This window comes from Schistocerca piceifrons, chromosome X (assembly GCF_021461385.2).
Source record: "Schistocerca piceifrons isolate TAMUIC-IGC-003096 chromosome X, iqSchPice1.1, whole genome shotgun sequence".
Classification (NCBI taxonomy): Eukaryota; Metazoa; Arthropoda; class Insecta; order Orthoptera; family Acrididae; genus Schistocerca; species Schistocerca piceifrons.
In genome coordinates, this window is record NC_060149.1 from 281785104 (window position 1) to 281806088 (window position 20985).

Here is a 20985-nt window from a genome sequence, read left to right on the forward strand (position 1 = left end):
CTTTGAACTACTTAAACCTAACTAACCAAAGGGCATCACACACATCCATGCTCGAGGCAGGATTCGAACCTACGACCGTAGCAGTGGCGCGGTTCCGGTCTGAAGCGCCTAAAACCGTTCGGCCATCGCGGCCGGCAACAGGTCTACTAAAGAGACTGCTTACACCACGCTTGTCCGCCTTATTCTGGAGTATTGCTGTGCAGTGTGAGATCCGCATCAGGTGAGACTGACGGATGACATCGAAAAAATTCAAAGAAGGCCAGCTCGCGAAATAGGGGAGACAGTGCCACAGACATGATACGTGAATTGGAGTGGCAATCATCAAAACAAAGGCGTTTTTCGTTGCGACGGGATCTTCTCATGAAATTTTAATCACCAGTTTTCTCCTCCGATTGCGAAAACATTCTGTTGGCACCCACCTACAGAGGGTGAAATTGATCTTCACTATAAAACAAGATAAATCAGGGCTCGCACAGGAAAATTTAAGTGCTCGTTTTTCCCGGGCGCCATTTGCGAGTGGAACGGTAGTGAGACAGCTTGAAGGTTGTTCATTGAACCCTCTTCCAGGCACTTTATTGTGAATAGCAGAGTAATCGCGTGGATGAGTGTTCAAATGTGTGTGAAATCTTATGGGACTTAACTGCTAAGGTCATCAGTCCCTAAGCTTACACACTACTTAACTTAAATTATCCACACACACTCATGCCCGAGGGAGGACTCGAACCTCCGCCGGGACCAGCCGCACAGTCCATGACTGCAGCGCATAAGACCGCTCGGCTAGTCCCGCGCGGCAATCACGTAGATGTAGATGAGTCAGCCTATTGGCCAATTCCGCAAAAGTGTGAGCCTAATGTCTCCAGACGCTCAGAGTGTTGTGGTGTCATACCGTCCCAAGCATTCTTTTTACCTGACACGATAGTGTTGCACTTCGTCTCCTGGGCATTATAGGAAACAGGCGGTGGTATTACGGTAAACAAGTGCAGTGGTGACTAATGAAGACGCATCGCACTGTGAATTATTTCAAGATAGGTGTGCGTATTCTATCAAGTGGTTCAGCGAGTCCGCGTGAAATGTCAAGACAAAAAACTCATGAAAAGCCGACCGAAGCACCCTCTATCCCAGGTGTAACAATACTATGGTCGACTAATACACTCTCGAGAGTCTCATACAATATTTGTAGCTCGAGATGCTCTCGAGTACCTCGAGACATGCACTTCATTTCTCATCCCCACGTCTCTCTGCTGTCGCTTTTCCACGGTGTAGCAGAAGCACGAGGAGAACGCAGTAAGTACCGTAATATGTTTTCCCAGAAACTTCACTCGATGGAAGTGGGTGTCTCAGCTTATCCGTAGATGATCGACCGTTGCTGAGGAAACGACGTCAAAGTTTTCGATGTAAGTTAGATGCCTTTTATCATTCACTCCATCTGGTAGCACCGTGGACTTTCTCTTTTGTGTCCCGTGTTCGAAAACCGGTTACTGTTTTTATTTATTTTATTTTTTCAGTTATGTACCCATATTCGTAGAACGTTACTACTGTAGGAATGTTCATTATGAAGTTAGGTGCCGGCCAGAGTGGTCGAGCGCTTCTAGGTGCTTCAGTCTGGAACCGCGCGACCGCTACGGTCGCAGGTTCGAATCCTGCCTCGGGCATGGACGTGTGTGATGTCCTTAGGTTAGTTAGGTTTAAGTAGTTCTAAGTCTATGGGACTGATGACGCCAGATGTTAAGTCCCATAGTGCTCAGAGCCATTTGGACCATTTTTGAAGTTAGGGGACACAAGGACGTTACATTAATTATAAAATTACCACTGTGTTTCACAATAACTGCCATACCTTTATTATATAATATACAAGGTGACAATTATTGAACGATTTGAAATAAAATCGTCATAATGTCTGAATGGTTTGCGTTAGGACGTCCAAACAGCACGGTGGGCCGCGGGGCATGATGGGAATTAGAATGAACATTGTTTGGTTTAGCGACGAAGCCACTTTCATTTGTATTTCGCGATAGAGGAGTCTTTCTACCGTCAAGAGGTGACGGTGTGGTGTGCAATGTCGAGTCATTGTATAATCGGTGTGTTATTCCTTGAGGGCAGGGGTGACTACCGAACCGTACTTGAAGGTTTTGGAAGATGATTTCATCCCAATTATTCAAAGTGACTTCTACTGAGCGAATTTTCTGTGAAATCGAGTTATGGCACTTGCCGCGGTCTCCTCGTTACATGCTCGACAATTACGATTTTCCTCTCAGGGTTGAGGGGCTACTCTAGTGTACTAGCTGTAATGACCTTGCTGTTAACGGGACGTTATATCTCATTATGAGAATCATTTTAAGAAGTACTGTTGCAGCGTAACTATAAAGGGACCCATGCGATTTAATGTAGGTGGAGATGGTGAAGAGGGTATCATGGATATCTTAATCCAATGCTGGGATATTGTTTAGTACAAGAAAGCTCTTTCAATGGCGGCACCACTATCTAAGGTGAATACGTGTAACTACTTTATGTGTTCATAGTTGGCTTCCTGTACTGTTCAATAATTAACATACTAGTTTTCTCGCGTAGCCTCGTAAATTCCAAAGCTAAGTAACAATACAATTTTCGGACAGCGCGTGTGATAACACAATGGCCAACGTCCCCACGCGAAGCACAAGAAATATAAAAATGAGATACGTAACACAGCTAGAGCGAGTGAGAGTGGAGTAGGAGCGTACACTTTAAATACCGAGCGGTGTAGTAAATCGAGCGCGCAGAGGCGTGAGACCGGATATGAGAGCCGCTTGGAGTGGCGCCAGCGTGCACCGGATGTCTGCTCGCATTCCAGCCTACAACTTACTGCCGCGTGCCGTGCCACCGCCGACGCGATGGACGCCTGCGCGTAGCAGCTCTTTACGAGGGTGGCCAACTTATGTCTCGGCCCTCACGTGTCGGAATACAACGAAACCAAATGCTACTCTTCCGACATATTTCGATTATGTTATTCAGGAAGGTCTCACATATGGTCATCATAGAGACTTCCTTCAGTTTTTGCACATGAAAACTAATAAAGGCTGAATATGGATTTACCAGGGACTATAATCGTCGATTTAAAACTGACCTCCGCGGTTTTAATGGTGACAGGCATGGATCGGTAATACGGTTCTGGAGCGAGGTAGGGGTTCATAATTGGTTACTGTCTTTCACTTCATCCCCCCACCCCCTTTTTCCTCACATGTTACCTGCTGTAACGTAGGTCTTCAACGTTTCGCAGATGCCTATGATTTACATAATAATAACAATGTTCTTTTTCAGTATTGTGCATTTGTCCCGCATCAGCGCATTAACGGATGTGGTATGGTTAATTCAAGGGATCGCAGGATTCATTTTCTTCCTGCCGTCACGACCCCGTTACTCCCCCCCCCCCCCCCCCCCCCCCCCCCCGGGAACTCAGTATTTGTACCGCAACTATCTGTGAGTAGTGATATTCATGTGAATGCCAACGAAAAGTTTGTAAATGTTTGCGAACCGTGCAACCGAGGCGTGACTTGGGTACCTGTCCGGCATTAACCGCACGAGCTTAGAACCTAAGCGGCTCCAGAGATCCGGAATCATCATCATCATCATCATCATTTAAGACTGATTATGCCTTTCAGCGTTCAGTCTGGAGCATAGCCCCCCTTATAAAATTCCTCCATGATCCCCTATTCAGTGCTAACATTGGTGCCTCTTCTGATGTTAAACCTATTACTTCAAAATCATTCTTAACCGAATCCAGGTACCTTCTCCTTGGTCTGCCCCGACTCCTCCTACCCTCTACTGCTGAACCCATGAGTCTCTTGGGTAACCTTGCTTCTCCCATGCGTGTAACATGACCCCACCATCTAAGCCTGTTCGCCCTGACTGCTACATCTATAGAGTTCATTCCCAGTTTTTCTTTGATTTCCTCATTGTGGACCCCCTCCTGCCATTGTTCCCATCTACTAGTACCTGCAATCATCCTAGCTACTTTCATATCCGTAACCTCAACCTTATTGATAAGGTAACCTGAATCCACCCAGCTTTCGCTCACATACAACAAAGTTGGTCGAAAGATTGAACGGTGCACAGATAACTTAGTCTTGGTACTGACTTCCTTCTTGCAGAAGAGAGTAGATCGTAGCTGAGCGCTCACTGCATTAGCCTTGCTACACCTCGCTTCCAGTTCTTTCACTATGTTGCCATCCTGTGAGAATATGCATCCTAAGTACTTGAAACCGTCCACCTGTTCTAACTTTGTTCCTCCTATTTGGCACTCAATCCGTTTATATTTCTTTCCCACTGACATTACTTTCGTTTTGGAGATGCTAATCTTCATACCATAGTCCTTACATTTCTGATCTAGCTCTGAAATATTACTCTGCAAACTTTCAATCGAATCTGCCATCACAACTAAGTCATCCGCATATGCAAGACTGCTTATTTTGTGTTCACATATCTTAATGTCACCCCGCCAGTCTATTGTTTTCAACATATGATCCATAAATAATATGAACAACAGTGGAGACAGGTTGCAGCCTTGTCTTACCCCTGAAACTGCTCTGAACCATGAACTCAGTTTACCGTCAACTCTAACTGCTGCCTGACTATCCATGTAAAGACCTTTAATTGCTTGCAAAAGTTTGCCTCCTATTCCATAATCTCGTAGAACAGACAATAACTTCCTCCTAGGAACCCGGTCATATGCCTTTTCTAGATCTATAAAGCATGGATACAATTCCCTGTTCCACTCATAACACTTCTCCATTATTTGTCGTAAGCTAAAGATCTGGTCCTGACAACCTCTAAGAGGCCTAAACCCACACTGATTTTCATCCAATTGCTCCTCAACTCATACTCGCACTTTCCTTTCAACAATACCTGAGAAGATTTTACCCACAACGCTGATTAAAGAGATACCTCTGTAGTTGTTACAATCTTTTCTGTTTCCATGTTTAAAGATTGGTGTTATTACTGCTTTTGTCCAGTCTGATGGAACCTGTCCCGACTCCCAGGCCATTTCAATTATCCTGTGTGGCCATTTAAGACCTGACATTCCACTGTACTTGATGAGTTCCGACTTAATTTCATCCACCCCAGCTGCTTTATTGCACTGCAATCTATTGACCATTTTCTCCACTTCCTCAAACGTGATCCTATTTCCATTATCATTCCTATCCCATTCTACCTCGAAATCTGAAACATTAGTGATCGTATTTTCACCTACATTCAGCAACTCTTCAAAATATTCCCTCCATCTGCCCAAGGCATCCACAGGATTCACCAGCAGTTTTCCTGACCTGTCCAAAATACTTGTCATTTCCTTCTTACCTCCCTTTCGAAGACTGCTAATTACACTCCAGAATGGTTTTCCAGCAGCTTGACCCAATGTCTCAAATGGCTCTGAGCACTATGCGACTTAACTTCTGAGGTCATGAGTCGCCTAGAACTTAGAACTAATTAAACCTAACTAACCTAAGGACATCACACACATCCATGCCCGAGGCAGGATTCGAACCTGTGACCGTAGCGGTCACGCGGTTCCAGACTGAAGCGCCTAGAACCGCTCGGCCACAACGGCCGGCTCCCAATGTCTCCAACCTGTTTCCAAAGTCATCCCAAGATTTCTTCTTGGATGCTGCAATTATCTGTTTGGCTTTGTTTCTTTCTTCAACACAACTTTCTCTGTCTACCTGAGGTCTAGTATGTAGCCATTTTTTATACGCCTTCTTTTTCCTTTTACAGGCTGCCTTGACTGTGTCATTCCACCAAGCTGTTTGCTTCCTCCTACTTTTACACACTACTGTTCCAAGACATTCTTTAGCCACTTCTAGTACTGTGTCCCTGTACCTTGTCCATTCCTTTTCCAATGACTGTAATTGACTACATTCAACTAACTGGTACCTTTCTGAGATCGCTGTTATGTACTTGTGCCTGATTTCCTTATCCTGAAGTTTCTCCACTCTTATCCTCCTACATATGGACCTGACCTCCTGCACTTTCGGCCTCGCAATCCCAATTTCACTGCAGATTAAATAATGATCAGTGTCATCAAAGAATCCCCTGAATACACGTGTGTCCCTCACAGCCTTCCTGAATTCCTGACCTGTTATTATATAGTCAATGACAGATCTGGTTCCCCTGCTTTCCCAAGTATACTGGTGAATGTTCTTATGTTTAAAAAAGGAGTTTGTGATTACTAAGCCCATACTGGCACAGAAATCCAAGAGTTGCTGCCCGTTCCTGTTGGCCTCCATATCCTCTCCAAATTTACCCATAACCTTTTCATACCCTTCTGTTCGATTTCCAATCCTGGCGTTAAAATCACCCATGAGCAGAACACTGTCCTTGTCCTTTACTCTAACAACTACATCACTGAGTGCCTCATAAAAACTATCCATCTTATCTTGATCAGTCCCTTCACAATGCGAATATACTGACACAATCCTAATTTTCTTGCTAGACACTGTCAAATCTATCCACATCAGTCGTTCGTTTACATACCTTATTGCAACTACGCTCGGTTCCAATTCTTTCCTGATGTAAAGCCCTACACCCCATTGTGCTATTCCTGCTTTGACTCCTGACAAGTAGACCTTGTATTCTCCCACTTCTTCTTCTTTCTCACCCCTTACCCGAATGTCACTAACAGCTAAAACGTCCAGCCCCATCTTACTTGCAGCCTCTGCCAGCTCTACCTTCTTCCAAGAGTAGCCCCCATTGATATTAATAGCTCCCCATCTCATTACCATTTGTTTGCCAAGTCGTATCTTAGGAGTCCCTGGTTTGTCAGTTAGAGATGGGACTCCGTCACCTCCAAAGGTCCGAGGCATTTTGCTCTGATTGTTGCCAGCATCATATTTAAAGTACCAGGGAAGCAGAGATCCGGAAGGGACGTCAAAATGAAGTGTACATGCCCAGAAACGCATTTCGAGTAAGCTAAGCATGACCCTGACATCACCTTGTCCCGTGAGTGAGTTGCCCCTCGGAAATCGCAGAAACGTCAGTTAAATATTTCACTCGCAGGAATTTGGCCCAGTTGGGGACGTAAGAAAGACGATGAATTTCATTATAGATTTTTGCCCCAGGCAGAAACGGAGTAAATAAGCACACTTTTATTAAAAAGGAAAAATACGATAAATTTTCGTGAAAGTATACAAGTGCGAGTATGTATCTGTTATGCTGATTAAAATTAATTTTATACGTAAGACCTGACCATCCTCGTTGCGTAAGTTCATGCTATCCGTAAATACATGGCTGATGTATCACTGTTACGTTGAAAATTTTTTGATGACAAATGAAAATGGTTTACTCAGGACCACGCTATCTGCCCTCTAACAAACTGTATAGCAGATTTCATCAAGTGATCTATGTGACAGGTCGTATGTCTATTTCACATTTCATTACTCGTATTTCATTGATATTATCTTTTCCTGATACATAAGTTACTTTCATTAAATCTTTGAATTGCTTCGCGTATGTCACTGCGCACAACAGAAACTACCTCATGTATGGCAGCTATTGAAATACAAAACAATCACTGTCGTAAATGTCTACAGTTGCTAATAACCGGTGTGTTAATACTAGTCTTTCTTCAGGTTATGTTGGTCGTCAGTAATTAGTGTTCTGCTTTCACATTTCCTCCTCACTTGTAATCAGAAGCCAGCAAAAAATGTCAACCTACGTAAGTCTAATGCTAAGTTCTAATTTCAATTCAATGCTCAGTCCACTAGCCCCACAAGTTTCACGTTTACGTACATTTCTCGACGATTTATCAGAATAAACCGTACTAACAAATGATTCGTTTTAGAAAGATCTTTAATGTGGTGTATCACTGAAATAGCACATTTTCGTAATACGCAAGTGTATATGTGGAACCCACCAACTATTGCATGTTAGCTTCGCAGAAAGAAGAATACAATGTGAGCACATTACATGATCAGGACCGTTATTGATCTTACGATGTCCTGCAGGCTTTTTCTGCCACTGCGTCGTTAACAGGCATTTGATTACAAGAATTCATACAACGGGTAACGTGTTTGTGGTAAACCTTCATTGTGCCATTCCCTTGAAACGGCATACTACAAGTTATAATACAAGAAAGAATAACGCCACGAAACCAATATGGCGAATTTCGCGTCGAGTGTCACGTACGTTTGATGTCACTTCCCACAGCGGCTGCTAGAATAGTGAAGGAGTGGGGAGAGCCATACAGGATCTAACGTTTGCTGTGTTAACCTAGTGGGTTGTGGTAAACCATCTAAATACCATACCCTGTCTGGCCGGTACACTCACTCTCCTCGTAAATCCAGCGGGCGGACTGAATCCTGGGTCGGCGCACCCTTCCGTCCTGGAAGTGACGCCTTAACATGCCCGGCTATCCGGGAGGATAATTTCAGTAATAATATCAATAAAATACACAAAATGTTTTGATATCGTTGTATTCACCAATTACTCATGGCATCCAACATAAATTTGGTATATCAGTTGAAGACATAAAGTCTGAAAATGACTCTGTGATCATATTTTTGGCACTTGATTTTAGAGGTCCATCTTAAGCATATATATATATATATATATATATATATATATATATATATATATATATATCACTATGACCGGTTTCGGCCACTGCCATCTTCATATCATAAAATTTTCTGATGTAGAATCAACGTCAAAATAAACATGTAGGTACGTAATAAGTATGAGCACTTAGTATGTACCTAAAAGTTTAGTTTGACGTTTATTCTACATCAGAATATTTTATGATCTGAAGATGGCAGCGACAACCGGTCATAGTGAAAAGTTAAAAAAAAAATTATGTGATCAAGGCGGACCTGTAAAATAAAGTGATAATTTGGCAGGAAGTGAAATCCCTACCACTGAAAGTACGAGAGTAAGTCAATCGTTATCCGCAAATTAGTTATAGAAATGGTTCAAATGGCTCTGAGCACTATGGGACTCAACTGCTGTGGTCATTAGTCCCCTAGAACTTAGAACTAGTTAAACCTAACTAACCTAAGGACGTCACAAACATCCATGCCCGAGGCAGGATTCGAACCTGCGACCGTAGCGGTCTTGCGGTTCCAGACTGCAGCGCCTTTAACCGCACGGCCACTTCGGCCGGCAAATTAGTTATAAAATTTTATTGTAATCAAATAGGAAACTTACAAGAACATCACGAGATGCGAGCCAGAAATGCATCGCTTCTTTCACTGCTTCGTCCGAGGCAAATCGATGGCCCCTTAATGTCTGTTTGAGTGCACCAAACAAGTGATAATCAGAAGAGGCAAGATCGGGACTGAATGGAGGATGATCCAGTACTTCAAATTTTAGTTTCTGGAGCGTTTCAGCAGTGTGGGCATCAGTATGCTGAAGGCATTGTCGTGCAACAACACAACACTTTTTGACAGCAATCCTCGGCGTTTGCTTCGAATTGCAGGCTTTAACCTGGCAGTAAGCATCTCACTGTAACGTACACTGTTTATTGTTGTGCCGCTCTCCCATAATGTTCCAGTACTGGACCTTGTGCGTCTTGCGGACGGCTGGGTCTTTAAATTTTTTTTTGCACGGTGAATTTGGATCTTTCCATCACATACTCTGCCGTTTACTCTCCAGCTCGTAATGATGGCTCCATGTTTCATCACCAATAATGATCCTGTCTAAGAAGTTGTCCCCTTCGTTACCATAGTGATCCAAATGTTGTTTACAGATGTCCAAGCCCGTTTGTTTATGCAACTGTGTGAGTTGTTTTGGGACTCCCTGTGTGTGGGCGGCTGTCTCGTATCTACTGGAAGACATATCAAATATAATAATAATTAGATTGTTTTTACTATCAGTATTTAGTATATAGCTTTAGCAAACTTCCAAATAATTGAATTCGCTCGAAAATTTGAGAACATGTGTCATACAAGTTCGAGAGCGTGATGGAAAGTGACGCCTCCGAATTCTTTATGTGAAAACTCTTATAGCTTTTTAAATAAAATACACGTCATTAACATTCTACATTTTTATTCTTCATGTATGCATATTTGCAGCCCTCTGCCGCTAGAGAGCACGTAACAAGTCAGTGTGCAAAAAAACTACACTACTGGCCATTAAAATTGCTACACCATGAAGATGACGTGCTACAGACTCGAAATTTAACTGACAGGAAGAAGACGCTGTGATATGCAAATCATTAGCTTTTCAGACCATTCACACAAGGTTGGCGCCAGTGGCGACACCTACAACGTGCTGACATGAGGAAAGTTTCCAACCGATTTCTCATACGCAAACAGCAGTTGATCGGCGTTTCCTGGTGAAACGTTGTTGTGATGCCTCGTGTAAGGAGGAGAAATGCGTACCATCACGTCCGACTTTGATAAAGGTCGGATTGTAGCCTATCGCGATTGCGGTTTATCGTATCGTGACATAGCTGCTCAGGTTGGTCCAGATCCAATGACAGTTAGCAGAATATGGAATCGGTGGGTGCCGGATGGTAATACGGAACGCCGTGCTGGATCCCAACGGCCTCGTATCACTAGCAGCCGAGATGACAGGCGTCTTATCCCCATGGGCCGGCCGGAGTGGCCGTGCGGTTCTAGGCGCTACAGTCTGGAACCGAGCCACCGCTACGGTCGCAGGTTCAAATCCTACCTCGGGCATGGATGTGTGTGATGTCCTTAGGTTAGTTAGGTTTAATTAGTTCTAAGTTCTAGGCGACTGATGACCTCAGAAGTTATGTCCCATAGTGCTCAGAGCCATTTGAACCATTTATCCTCATGTCTGTAACGGATCGTGCAGCCACGTCTCGATCCCTGAGTCAACAGATGGGGACGTTTGCAAGACAAAAACCATCTGCACGATCAGTTCGACGACGTTTGCAGAAGCATTGACTATCAGCTCGGAGACCATGGCTGCAGTTACCCTTGACGCTGCATCACAGACAGGAACGCGTGCGATGCTGTACTCAACGACGAACCTGGGTGCACGAATGGCAAAACGTCATTTTTTGCGGATGAATCCAGGTTCTGTTTACAGCATCATGATGGTCGCATCCGTGTTTGGCGGCATCGCGGTGAACGCACATTGGAAGCGTGTATTCGTCATCGCCATACTGGCGTATCACCCGGCGTGATGGTATGGGGTGCCATTGGTTACACGTCTCGGTCACCTCTTGTTCGCATTGACGGCACTTTGAACAGTGGACGTTACATTTCAGATGTGTTACGACCCGTGGCTCTACCCGTCATTCTATCGCTGCGAAACGCTACATTTCAGCAGGATAATGCACGACCGCATGTTTCAGGTCCTGTACGGGCCTTTCTGGATACAGAAAATGTTCGACTGCTGCCCTGGCCAGCACATTCTCCAGATCTCTCACCAATTGAAAACGTCTGGTCAATGGTGGCCGAGCAACTGGCTCGTCACAATGCGCCAGTCACTACTCTTGATAAATTGTGGTATCGTGTTGAAGCTTCATGGGCAGCTGTACCCGTACACGCCATCCAAGCTCTGTTTGACTCAATGCCCAGGCGTATCAAGGCCGTTATTACGGCCAGAGGTGGTTGTTCTGGGTACTGATTTCTCAGGTTGTATGCACTCAAGTTGCGTGAAAATGTAATCACATGTCAGTTCTAGTATAATATATTTGTCCAATGAATACCGGTTTATCATCTGCATTTCTTCTTGGTGTAGCAATTTTAATGGCCAGTAGTGTATGTTGGCGAGTAAGAAACAACGTGCTGTAACCGAGCTTCAAATTCGAAGTGTTCGTGCGTTCATGGGGCATCCTCTCGTACAGCGTGACAATGCCAGGCCACACACGAGCTCTGCGATATCTACAGCAATCCGATGCTTTGGGTTCACCGTCATCGATCATCCTCCGTACAGTCCCGGCCTGGCCCCTTCCGATTTTCATCTATTTCCAAAACTTAAAGAACACCTTCGAAGTTTTCACTTTGATAGTGATGTGGTACAAGCAGAAGTGAGGTTATGGCTTCGTCAACAAAGTCGAACATTCTAACGTGACAGCGTCAACGAACCGGTCTCTTGTAGTGAGAAATGTGCTTCTCACCAGGGTGACTATGTTGAGAAATAAATATGTGGACACGATGCATAAAGATATAAAATGTTAGCAAAGTTTGTTTTATTTAAAAAGCTGAAAGAGCTTCCACATAAAAAATTAGGAGGCATTACTTTTCAGTATGCCCTTGTTATGTAAGAATTAAAACAGCAACAAATTCTCATAACTTTCACAACACTGTGAATTAGAAAATATAAAATCGAAGTGTGCGCTCACCATTATCAGTGCTTCACTTAAGTTAGCAAAAAAATGGCTCTGAGCACTATGGGACTTAACATCTGAGATCATCAGTCCCCTAGAACTTAGAACTACTTAAACCTAACTAACCTAAGGACATCACACACATCCATGCCCGAGGCAGGATTCTAACCTGCGACCGTAGCGGTCGCGCGGTTCCAGACTGAAGCGCCTCGAACCGCTCGGCCACACCTGCCGGCACTTAAGTTAGCACTACGACAGTGAACACAGCTATGAGGATTATGGCTGTGTGAGCGTACAGTTGTTGAGAATGCTGTTCTTGCAGCCGTTTGCGCCTATGCTCGGGAAGTCAGTCGTTCTGCTTCTTTTTTCCCTTAGTGGAGGGTCTTTTCCTTTCTGTTTTGCGTTACCCGTCTCGAGTCGTTTGTCGATTCTACCTGTGGACTTACGATACTTGTCGGATTTGGTGTTGACAGCCAGCAGCAAGCACGGTCAGCCTCTGAAAGTTCGCTTTTGGTTCAAATGGCTCTGAACACTATGGGACTTAACATCTTAGGTCATCAGTCCCCTAGAACTTAGAACTACTTAAACCTAACTAACCTAGGACATCACACACATCCATGCCCGAGGCAGGATTCGAACCTGCGACCGTAGCAGTCCCGCGGTTCCGGACTGCAGCGCCTAGAACCGCACGGCCACCGCGGCCGCCAAAGTTCGCTTTTAGCTGGCTGGAATGTTACTGGCCGGGATGCAAGCCCATCCACATAGGAAGGTCTTCATATAAGCCACTAAAAAGTATCCTGTGTTACATGTTGCTTGTAATTTATACAGCTCCTTGCATTTGCGAGACCTATGGCATTTAGAGATAAATATTTGTGGAAATGTAAGTGATTATTACTGAACTGTGTTATGGTGAGAAGGTAAGGGGGAAGCGATCATCCCCCTCCCCCCTTGGATACACGCCTTAATGATGCCGTCATTGGCCACCTTGTTTATGTGCGTTTATGAGCAGCAGGCGAAAGTGTACCCCGAGAGCGAGAGAACAGGCCTTTTGAATTCGATACTTGATTGATACTCAGAAAACGATACGGTATTTTAAAATTAATGTCGTACTGCGGTGGTGTAATGGTTAGCATTTCCGCCTAGCAAGCTAGCAAAATTAATACAATCTTCTATTTAATTGTGTCTTTACCATATCGCACAAATAATACCACGTGTTAATTAAATTCAATCGTTCCTCTAAAAATATGCAGTTATATGTATATGTTTCATCACGAGGAAATTTTATTCTCCCATCCTTGGTCAGTTCGCACTTCCGCCCATGTCTGGCACAAGTGCTAGAACAGATCGTCACTGCCATGAATTAATTCATAGAGCAATTGATCACATAATAATGAACTAGACCGTTGTCGTCCTGAGACACTACTATGAATTCATCAATAAATTTTTGTTGATGAGCAAACCAAGTTGCCAGTGACATTGTAATTCTGTCAAAGAGGGCAAAGGACTTGGAAAACTAGTTGATCAGAATGGATATTGTCCTGAAAAGAAATTATAAGACGAATACAAACTTAAGAGACCGCATGTAGGATGCTAGTGCGACCTATTCTTGAGTCAGCTTCCTTTAATTTACGTCTATGGTCACAAACTGTTTGATAACAGATTACCGGTTTCGGTCTTCAGTCCTAATGTACTGCAGTCATAGTGGCATCGTCAAATGTTAAATGCGGAATCAGCACCAGTATCGTCAAATACATATCGATAACATCACATGCACGAGTCTCGTGAGTCTAGTCACGAGACTCGTGCATGTGATGTTATCTACACTCCTGGAAATGGAAAAAAGAACACATTGACACCGGTGTGTCAGACCCACCATACTTGCTCCGGACACTGCGAGAGGGCTGTACAAGCACTGATCACACGCACGGCACAGCGGACACACCAGGAACCGCGGTGTTGGCCGTCGAATGGCGCTAGCTGCGCAGCATTTGTGCACCGCCGCCGTCAGTGTCAGCCAGTTTGCCGTGGCATACGGAGCTCCATCGCAGTCTTTAACACTGGTAGCATGCCGCGACAGCGTGGACGTGAACCGTATGTGCAGTTGACGGACTTTGAGCGAGGGCGTATGTTGGGCATGCGGGAGGCCGGGTGGACGTACCGCCGAATTGCTCAACACGTGGGGCGTGAGGTCTCCACAGTACATCGATGTTGTCGCCAGTGGTCGGCGGAAGGTGCACGTGCCTGTCGACCTGGGACCGGACCGCAGCGACGCACGGATGCACACCAAGACCGTAGGATCCTACGCGGTGCCGTAGGGGACCGCACCGCCACTTCCAAGCAAATTAGGGACACTGTCGCTCCTGGGGTATCGGCGAGGACCATTCGCAACCGTCTCCATGAAGCTGGGCTACGGTCCCGCACACCGTTAGGCCGTCTTCCGCTCACGCCCCAACATCGTGCAGCCCGCCTCCAGTGGTGTCGCGACAGGCGTGAATGGAGGGACGAATGGAGACGTGTCGTCTTCAGCGATGAGAGTCGCTTCTGCCTTGGTGCCAATGATGGTCGTATGCGTGTTTGGCGCCGTGCAGGTGAGCGCCACAATCAGGACTGCATACGACCGAGGCACACAGGGCCAACACCCGGCATCATGGTGTGGGGAGCGATCTCCTACACTGGCCGTACACCACTGGTGATCGTCGAGGGGACACTGAATAGTGCACGGTACATCCAAACCGTCATCGAACCCATCGTTCTACCATTCCTAGACCGGCAAGGGAACTTGCTGTTCCAACAGGACAATGCACGTCCGCATGTATCCCGTGCCACCCAACGTGCTCTAGAAGGTGTAAGTCAACTACCTTGGCCAGCAAGATCTCCGGATCTGTCCCCCATTGAGCATGTTTGGGACTGGATGAAGCGTCGTCTCACGCGGTCTGCACGTCCAGCACGAACGCTGGTCCAACTGAGGCGCCAGGTGGAAATGGCATGGCAAGCCGTTCCACAGGACTACATCCAGCATCTCTACGATCGTCTCCATGGGAGAATAGCAGCCTGCATTGCTGCGAAAGGTGGATATACACTGTACTAGTGCCGACATTGTGCATGCTCTGTTGCCTGTGTCTATGTGCCTGTGGTTCTGTCAGTGTGATCATGTGATGTATCTGACCCCAGGAATGTGTCAATAAAGTTTCCCCTTCCTGGGACAATGAATTCACGGTGTTCTTATTTCAATTTCCAGGAGTGTATATGTATTTGACGATGCTGGTGCTGATTCCGCATTTAACATTTGACGATGCCACTATGGCTGCAATACATTAGGACTTTGTTTTTATGAAACAGATCTGATGATGTCGTTAAAGACCGAAACCATTAATCTGTTATCAAACAGTTTGTGACCATAGACGTAAATTAAAGGCAACTGATTACATATACTGGTTATTGTTTTTTCACGACGATGTCGCAGCTTGTGAAACTATTCTTGAGTACTGCTCGAGTGTTTGGGATCCGTACCAGGTCGTATTGAAGGAAGACATCGAAGCAATTAAGAGGCCGGCTGCTAGATTTGTTACCGGTAAGTTATAACAACACGTAAGTATTAAGGAGATGCTTCGGGAACTAAAATGGGAATTCCTAGAGTGTAGGCGACGTTCTTTTCGAGACACACAGCTGAGAAAATTTAGAGAACCGGCATTTGAATATGACTGCCGAACGATTCTACTGTCGCCAACGTACACTGGGCATAAGAACCACGGAAGTAAGATTCGAGGAATTAGGGGTCATACAGAGGCATATAGACAGTCGTTTTTCCATCGCTTTGTCTGTGAGTGGAACAGGAAAGGAAATGACTAGTAGAGGTACATGGTACCCTCCACCACATAACACATTATGGCTTGCGGACTATCGAAGTAGATGTTAAGTAAAACAAAGTTAAATGAGTGGGGTTGAATGAAATTAGGCGTTGCTGCAGGAATTAGGTACGGAAATGAGACGTGAATGTAATTAATGAGTTCTGCTATTTGGACAACAAAATGAAACAGAGACTGCAGACTGGTAGTAGAAAGAAAATAATTTCTGAAAAGGGGAAATTTTTTAATCCCGAATTTAAATGTAAGTCTTAGGAAACCCTTTCTGAAGGTTTTTGTCTTGATTGTTCCGTTTTACAGAAGTGAGTCATGAGCGATAAACAGTCAAGACGAGGAGAGAATTAAAGCTTTATCAATGTGCTGCTACAGAACAATATTGTACAACGGTACTTCAAAAGTAAGCTACACGTTATTATGGCAGGCCATTTAACCTTTATTGAATGCTGCCCTAGATTACCAAGTACACAAACACAGACACTGTTTGTGAACATAGTCACCAAATCTCTGTAAACAACAGTCGGAACTTTCCACCAATTGTTCAGTACCCGAACGATAGACATCCACTCCTGTGTTACGGAGTCATTCGAGAATCGCCGTGAACGTCCTCGTCGTTGGAAAACCTGCGACTGCTGTGAAACAGTTCCTCGATTGCCTGGGCATTGTCATCTGTGGTCGATGTCGATGGCCTTCCTTACCCATCAGAGTCACTCAAACCTGTGCGGCCTTGGTCAAATTGTAGGCATAATTTCGCTGCGGCAGGACGCGAAATTTCATTTGTTCCATATACCGCCAGAATTTTACGGTGAATCTGTGTGAAATTTAGAAGTTTTGAGCACAAGTGTCGTACTGCCTTACGTACTACAAGTGGTATGTTCCCAGTTGCCTCGCCACTTAACTCCAATACTATGATGCACCTGTTATTCGTACCGTTGCAGAATTGTGTCCACAGGAAACTTGGGATACTCGCTCTCTCCCGACAATGCGCCACTCTTGTTACATAGCAATCTTAGCCTGTGGGCAACATGTGTAACTTACTTTTTGAGGCTCCCTCATAGATTACATGAGTAGACTGGACAACTAATGAAGTGGTACTGAATCTCTATGGGGAAAAAATAAATTTCTGACATTACAGGTGACAGGGTACATCTTGCGGTATCAAGCAACTGTCCATCTGGTAATGAATGGGAGTGTGGTGTGTACACATTTTGACGATAGAGCATGACTTGACTATAGTAATCAAGTTCAGTTGGATTCAGTAGTTATGCGGAAAGCAAGAGGCTTTCACAGATTAAACTATCGTGGAGAGCTGAAGCAATTCAGTCCTTTAAATAAAGATCACAACAGCAATAGAAACCAGGTCAATGGATCCCACAGAAGAGCTCACAGATATGAGGCAGAAGCACCTAAGAAACCCAGGTTTCGTGTGAGCAGACAAAGCATTGCGTCGGTGTATGTCCTCATGCTATAGTAGTACAATCAGTTATAAATTCCTACTCGATCACTTCTGTTGTAGCGTACTAGAAAGCTAGCACAAGGCTCTGGACTAACTGTCAGCTCTTCAAGTGTCTGATTGATCGATAGAGCCACCATGGCGTTCCTGGTAATTCTTCACAGAATTATAACGACGCTTAACCTCTGATACTCCACATCAACAGCATCTGCCAGTTACACTCCGCCGGCCGGTGTGACCGAGCGGTTCTAGGCGCTTCAGTCTGGAACCGCACGACCGCTACGCTCGCAGGTTCGAATCCTGCCTCGGGCATGGATGTGTGTGATGTCCTTGGGTTAGTTAGGTTTAAGTAGTTCTAAGTTCTATGGGGCTGATGACCTCAGAAGTTAAGCCCCATAGTGCTCAGAGCCATTTGAACCATTGAGCCTACATGTTTATTTCTTGTGGTGTGAAGACTTTCTTAATAAGTGATATTCAAGGTCCCCTACTTCCGCTATGCTTTTCTCTTATGCCATTGCTGCAACTTTTGTCGCAATTTAATAATTCCTGACGCTCTTCAATTTTACCCGGCAGTTGTTCTTCATGTTCCGTAAAACTTCTTTACTGAGTACCGTTTACATAAGTATCACGAGCAGTGACTTTTGTGACATACTCTCCAAACCGCGTGATATGAAACTCTTTTTATCGTCCAACAGAGAAATTATTTATGACATTTTTTGTTTTTCAATTGCTTTGATCGGCCACTTACATCTTACGTGGAAAGGCTATATTAAAAAACAGGAACTCTAGCTAGACTAGAATCGCATTTACGTTAGAAACCTGCAACTAGGTAATTACTCAACCATCGAAGCAAGTTCATTTATAGTCAAGTCTACAAGGCTAATGGTTTAGACTTTATAGTGAACCTGACACCCTAAACACACAGTCTGACAAAAAAGAGAAGCACCCAGAAGGGAAGCACGAAACGGAATAAAGCTTCACAGACTGGTAGACGCACAGTATGTGATGTTGTTTCAGTGATTTTGTGTCGGGCTGTAAGATTTATGGGGAAGTGGCAATGAACACGTTTTTGTGTGGCAAATTTCCATTCGTAATTGTCACAATGGAGAAAAACGTGAATGACTGCTAAAAGTCGTGAAAGAATTAATCGAGAGGCTGAATAGGAAAAGCCCACCTCTATAGCCAAGACCGCTGCGGCCCGATTGTGTTGTGGCGCTCGACTCTGTGGTCCCACGTTCGGTTCCTGATGACGGAGGAAACTGGCATCGCCAGTAGTTAGCCATCAATGTGAAGAGAGGCGTCGATGAAAACTTCGTGTCACTGTCCTGGGTTCAATTCTAAACCTCTCTACAATATCTCATGAAGTGAAGGCATACGATACTGTCGCTGGAGATCCTTACGACCCTTTCCACCCAGAAACGTGCTCATTGCCACTTGTCCATAAACCTTATAACTCGACGCCGAATATATGCAGCTGCATGCTCTGAAACCAATCGCAGCCCATATCCAACATGCGACACCTATCTTGTTTCCTTTCATATTAAGGAAAACCGGCCGGAATTCACATGCAGCTCATAAGTATATATCATTTCTTTTTCATCAGATATCGCAACTACTGGGTTCACAATGAAGAAAGTGTTGGCTTGGTTATGTGACGTATCAACGAAACTTAACGTTCTTGGTGGCCTATTGTTCATAACTTAATTTTCATGTTATAAAGGCCCACCGAGGTGGCCGAGCGGTTCTAGGCGCTTCAGTCTGGAACCGCGCTACCGCTACGGTCGCAAGTTCGAATCCTGCCTCGGGCATGGATGTGTGTGATGTCCATAGGTTACTTAGGTTTAAGTAGTTCTAAGTTCTAGGGGACTGATGACCTCAGATGTTAAGTCCCATAGTGCTCATAGCCATCTGAACCATGTTATAAAATGGAGTTCTTATTTCGTTTCTTGTGACGCAAAAGTCACTACCGTGGGTAGCTTTTGAAGATGATACCTCCGGTATGTTTACTATCTATGCATGAGTACTTTTTTATGGTAATTTTTATATGTCCGATGATATTTATTTATCATCTGGAACAACGAGGACAACATAGATAGTAAAAAATATGTGTTCACATACCCGTAAAAATGAATTGTTTACGTCCCAGTCAGAATACTACGTGGCTTCCTCATTAAGATTACGTTTTCAGTGTGTAGGAAGGCATCTGATACGTCCACTTAATCTGTCAGCGAATATTCTGGAAATGAAAATAATAAAACAACTAGCAGAAGTTTATGAAATTGTAGAAACAAAGGAAAAATCGAAGAAAATAAGGAATGGAAAAAAAACCTTATCTTCGTTGATTAATGGGGGAAAAAATTTAAATGACAATATTAATCCTAAATTTAAATAGACTTTATAGTAGCTTATTGAAAATTACATTTTTTGTAAGCAGAGGGCTGTGCTAAACGTAAAACTTACGTTACTGTCCAAACATTGTCCTGGTATTCACTAGAAATTTAGCTAAGATATTGGTAATAATTGGATTACTATAGTTAAGTAAGAACTTAATAATTGTCAGGAAGAGGAATTATTTTCACAATTTCGAAAGTGGTGTGAATGAGGAAAAAATGTTCTTCAGCATATTGCAGATGGTAGAAAAAGCGCTCAAAGGACAAAAAACTTAAAGGTATGTGGGGAAGGTCAGGTTTTTGTTGAAATGTGGAAATATTCAAGTGACACAGTCAAGACCTTCTTACACATGACTGTAATAAAAATCGGATGGCGAAACAATTTCCCGAATATTTGATCACGGGCATCATCCGCACTACAAAAATGGGTATAAAAGTAATCTGGCAACTCAGGAATCTCTCTCCTAGTCTGCACATGCCAGATTTTGTCCAAGATCATATATGGAAGAATCAAGGAAGAACTAAAACAGGAATTAGCGGAATACCAGAGAGGTTTCAGACCATGGAGAAGCTGTGCAGAGAAGGTCATTAATTTAAAATTGATTGTGGCATAATAGAGGAAATGGGACAAACCTCTGGCAGAAACATTTCTATGCTTGGGGAAGGAATAGGACTGTCTCCATAGGCCTTTAGTCTAACTAAACTAAAAGAACTTACTCTAACACTAAATGGGAAGCGAAGTTTGAAAGAGAACATTCTGAACCATTCTGCGTAAAATACTGTGCACTGGAATACTCAGTGAGAGAATGGCACAAGGATAACACAAAAAACTTTAGAAATCGAAGTGTGAAAAATAATAATTTTACACTGTTTTAGATTTGCTGATTATCTTGCTCTAGTAGCCAACAATGTTCAAGAAACCAGACGACAAATTAAATCACTACAAGAAATAGCACAGAAAATGGGATTAGAATATCATTTGAAAAAAATAAGGGTTATGCTAGCTGACCCACCACT

The 20985-nt window shown here is 44.0% G+C and overlaps 1 protein-coding gene across 1 annotated transcript in view; it reads left to right on the plus strand.

Annotated features, from left to right (window-relative positions):
* Positions 1-1208: 1208 nt before the first annotated feature.
* LOC124722311 (glutamate receptor ionotropic, kainate 2-like) overlaps positions 1209-20985 on the plus strand; it is a 593330-nt gene continuing 573553 nt past the window's right edge. The window contains exon 1 of the mRNA XM_047247491.1: positions 1209-1284. Coding sequence (XP_047103447.1) covers positions 1209-1284 — 76 coding nt within the window. The remainder of the gene's footprint in view (positions 1285-20985) is intronic.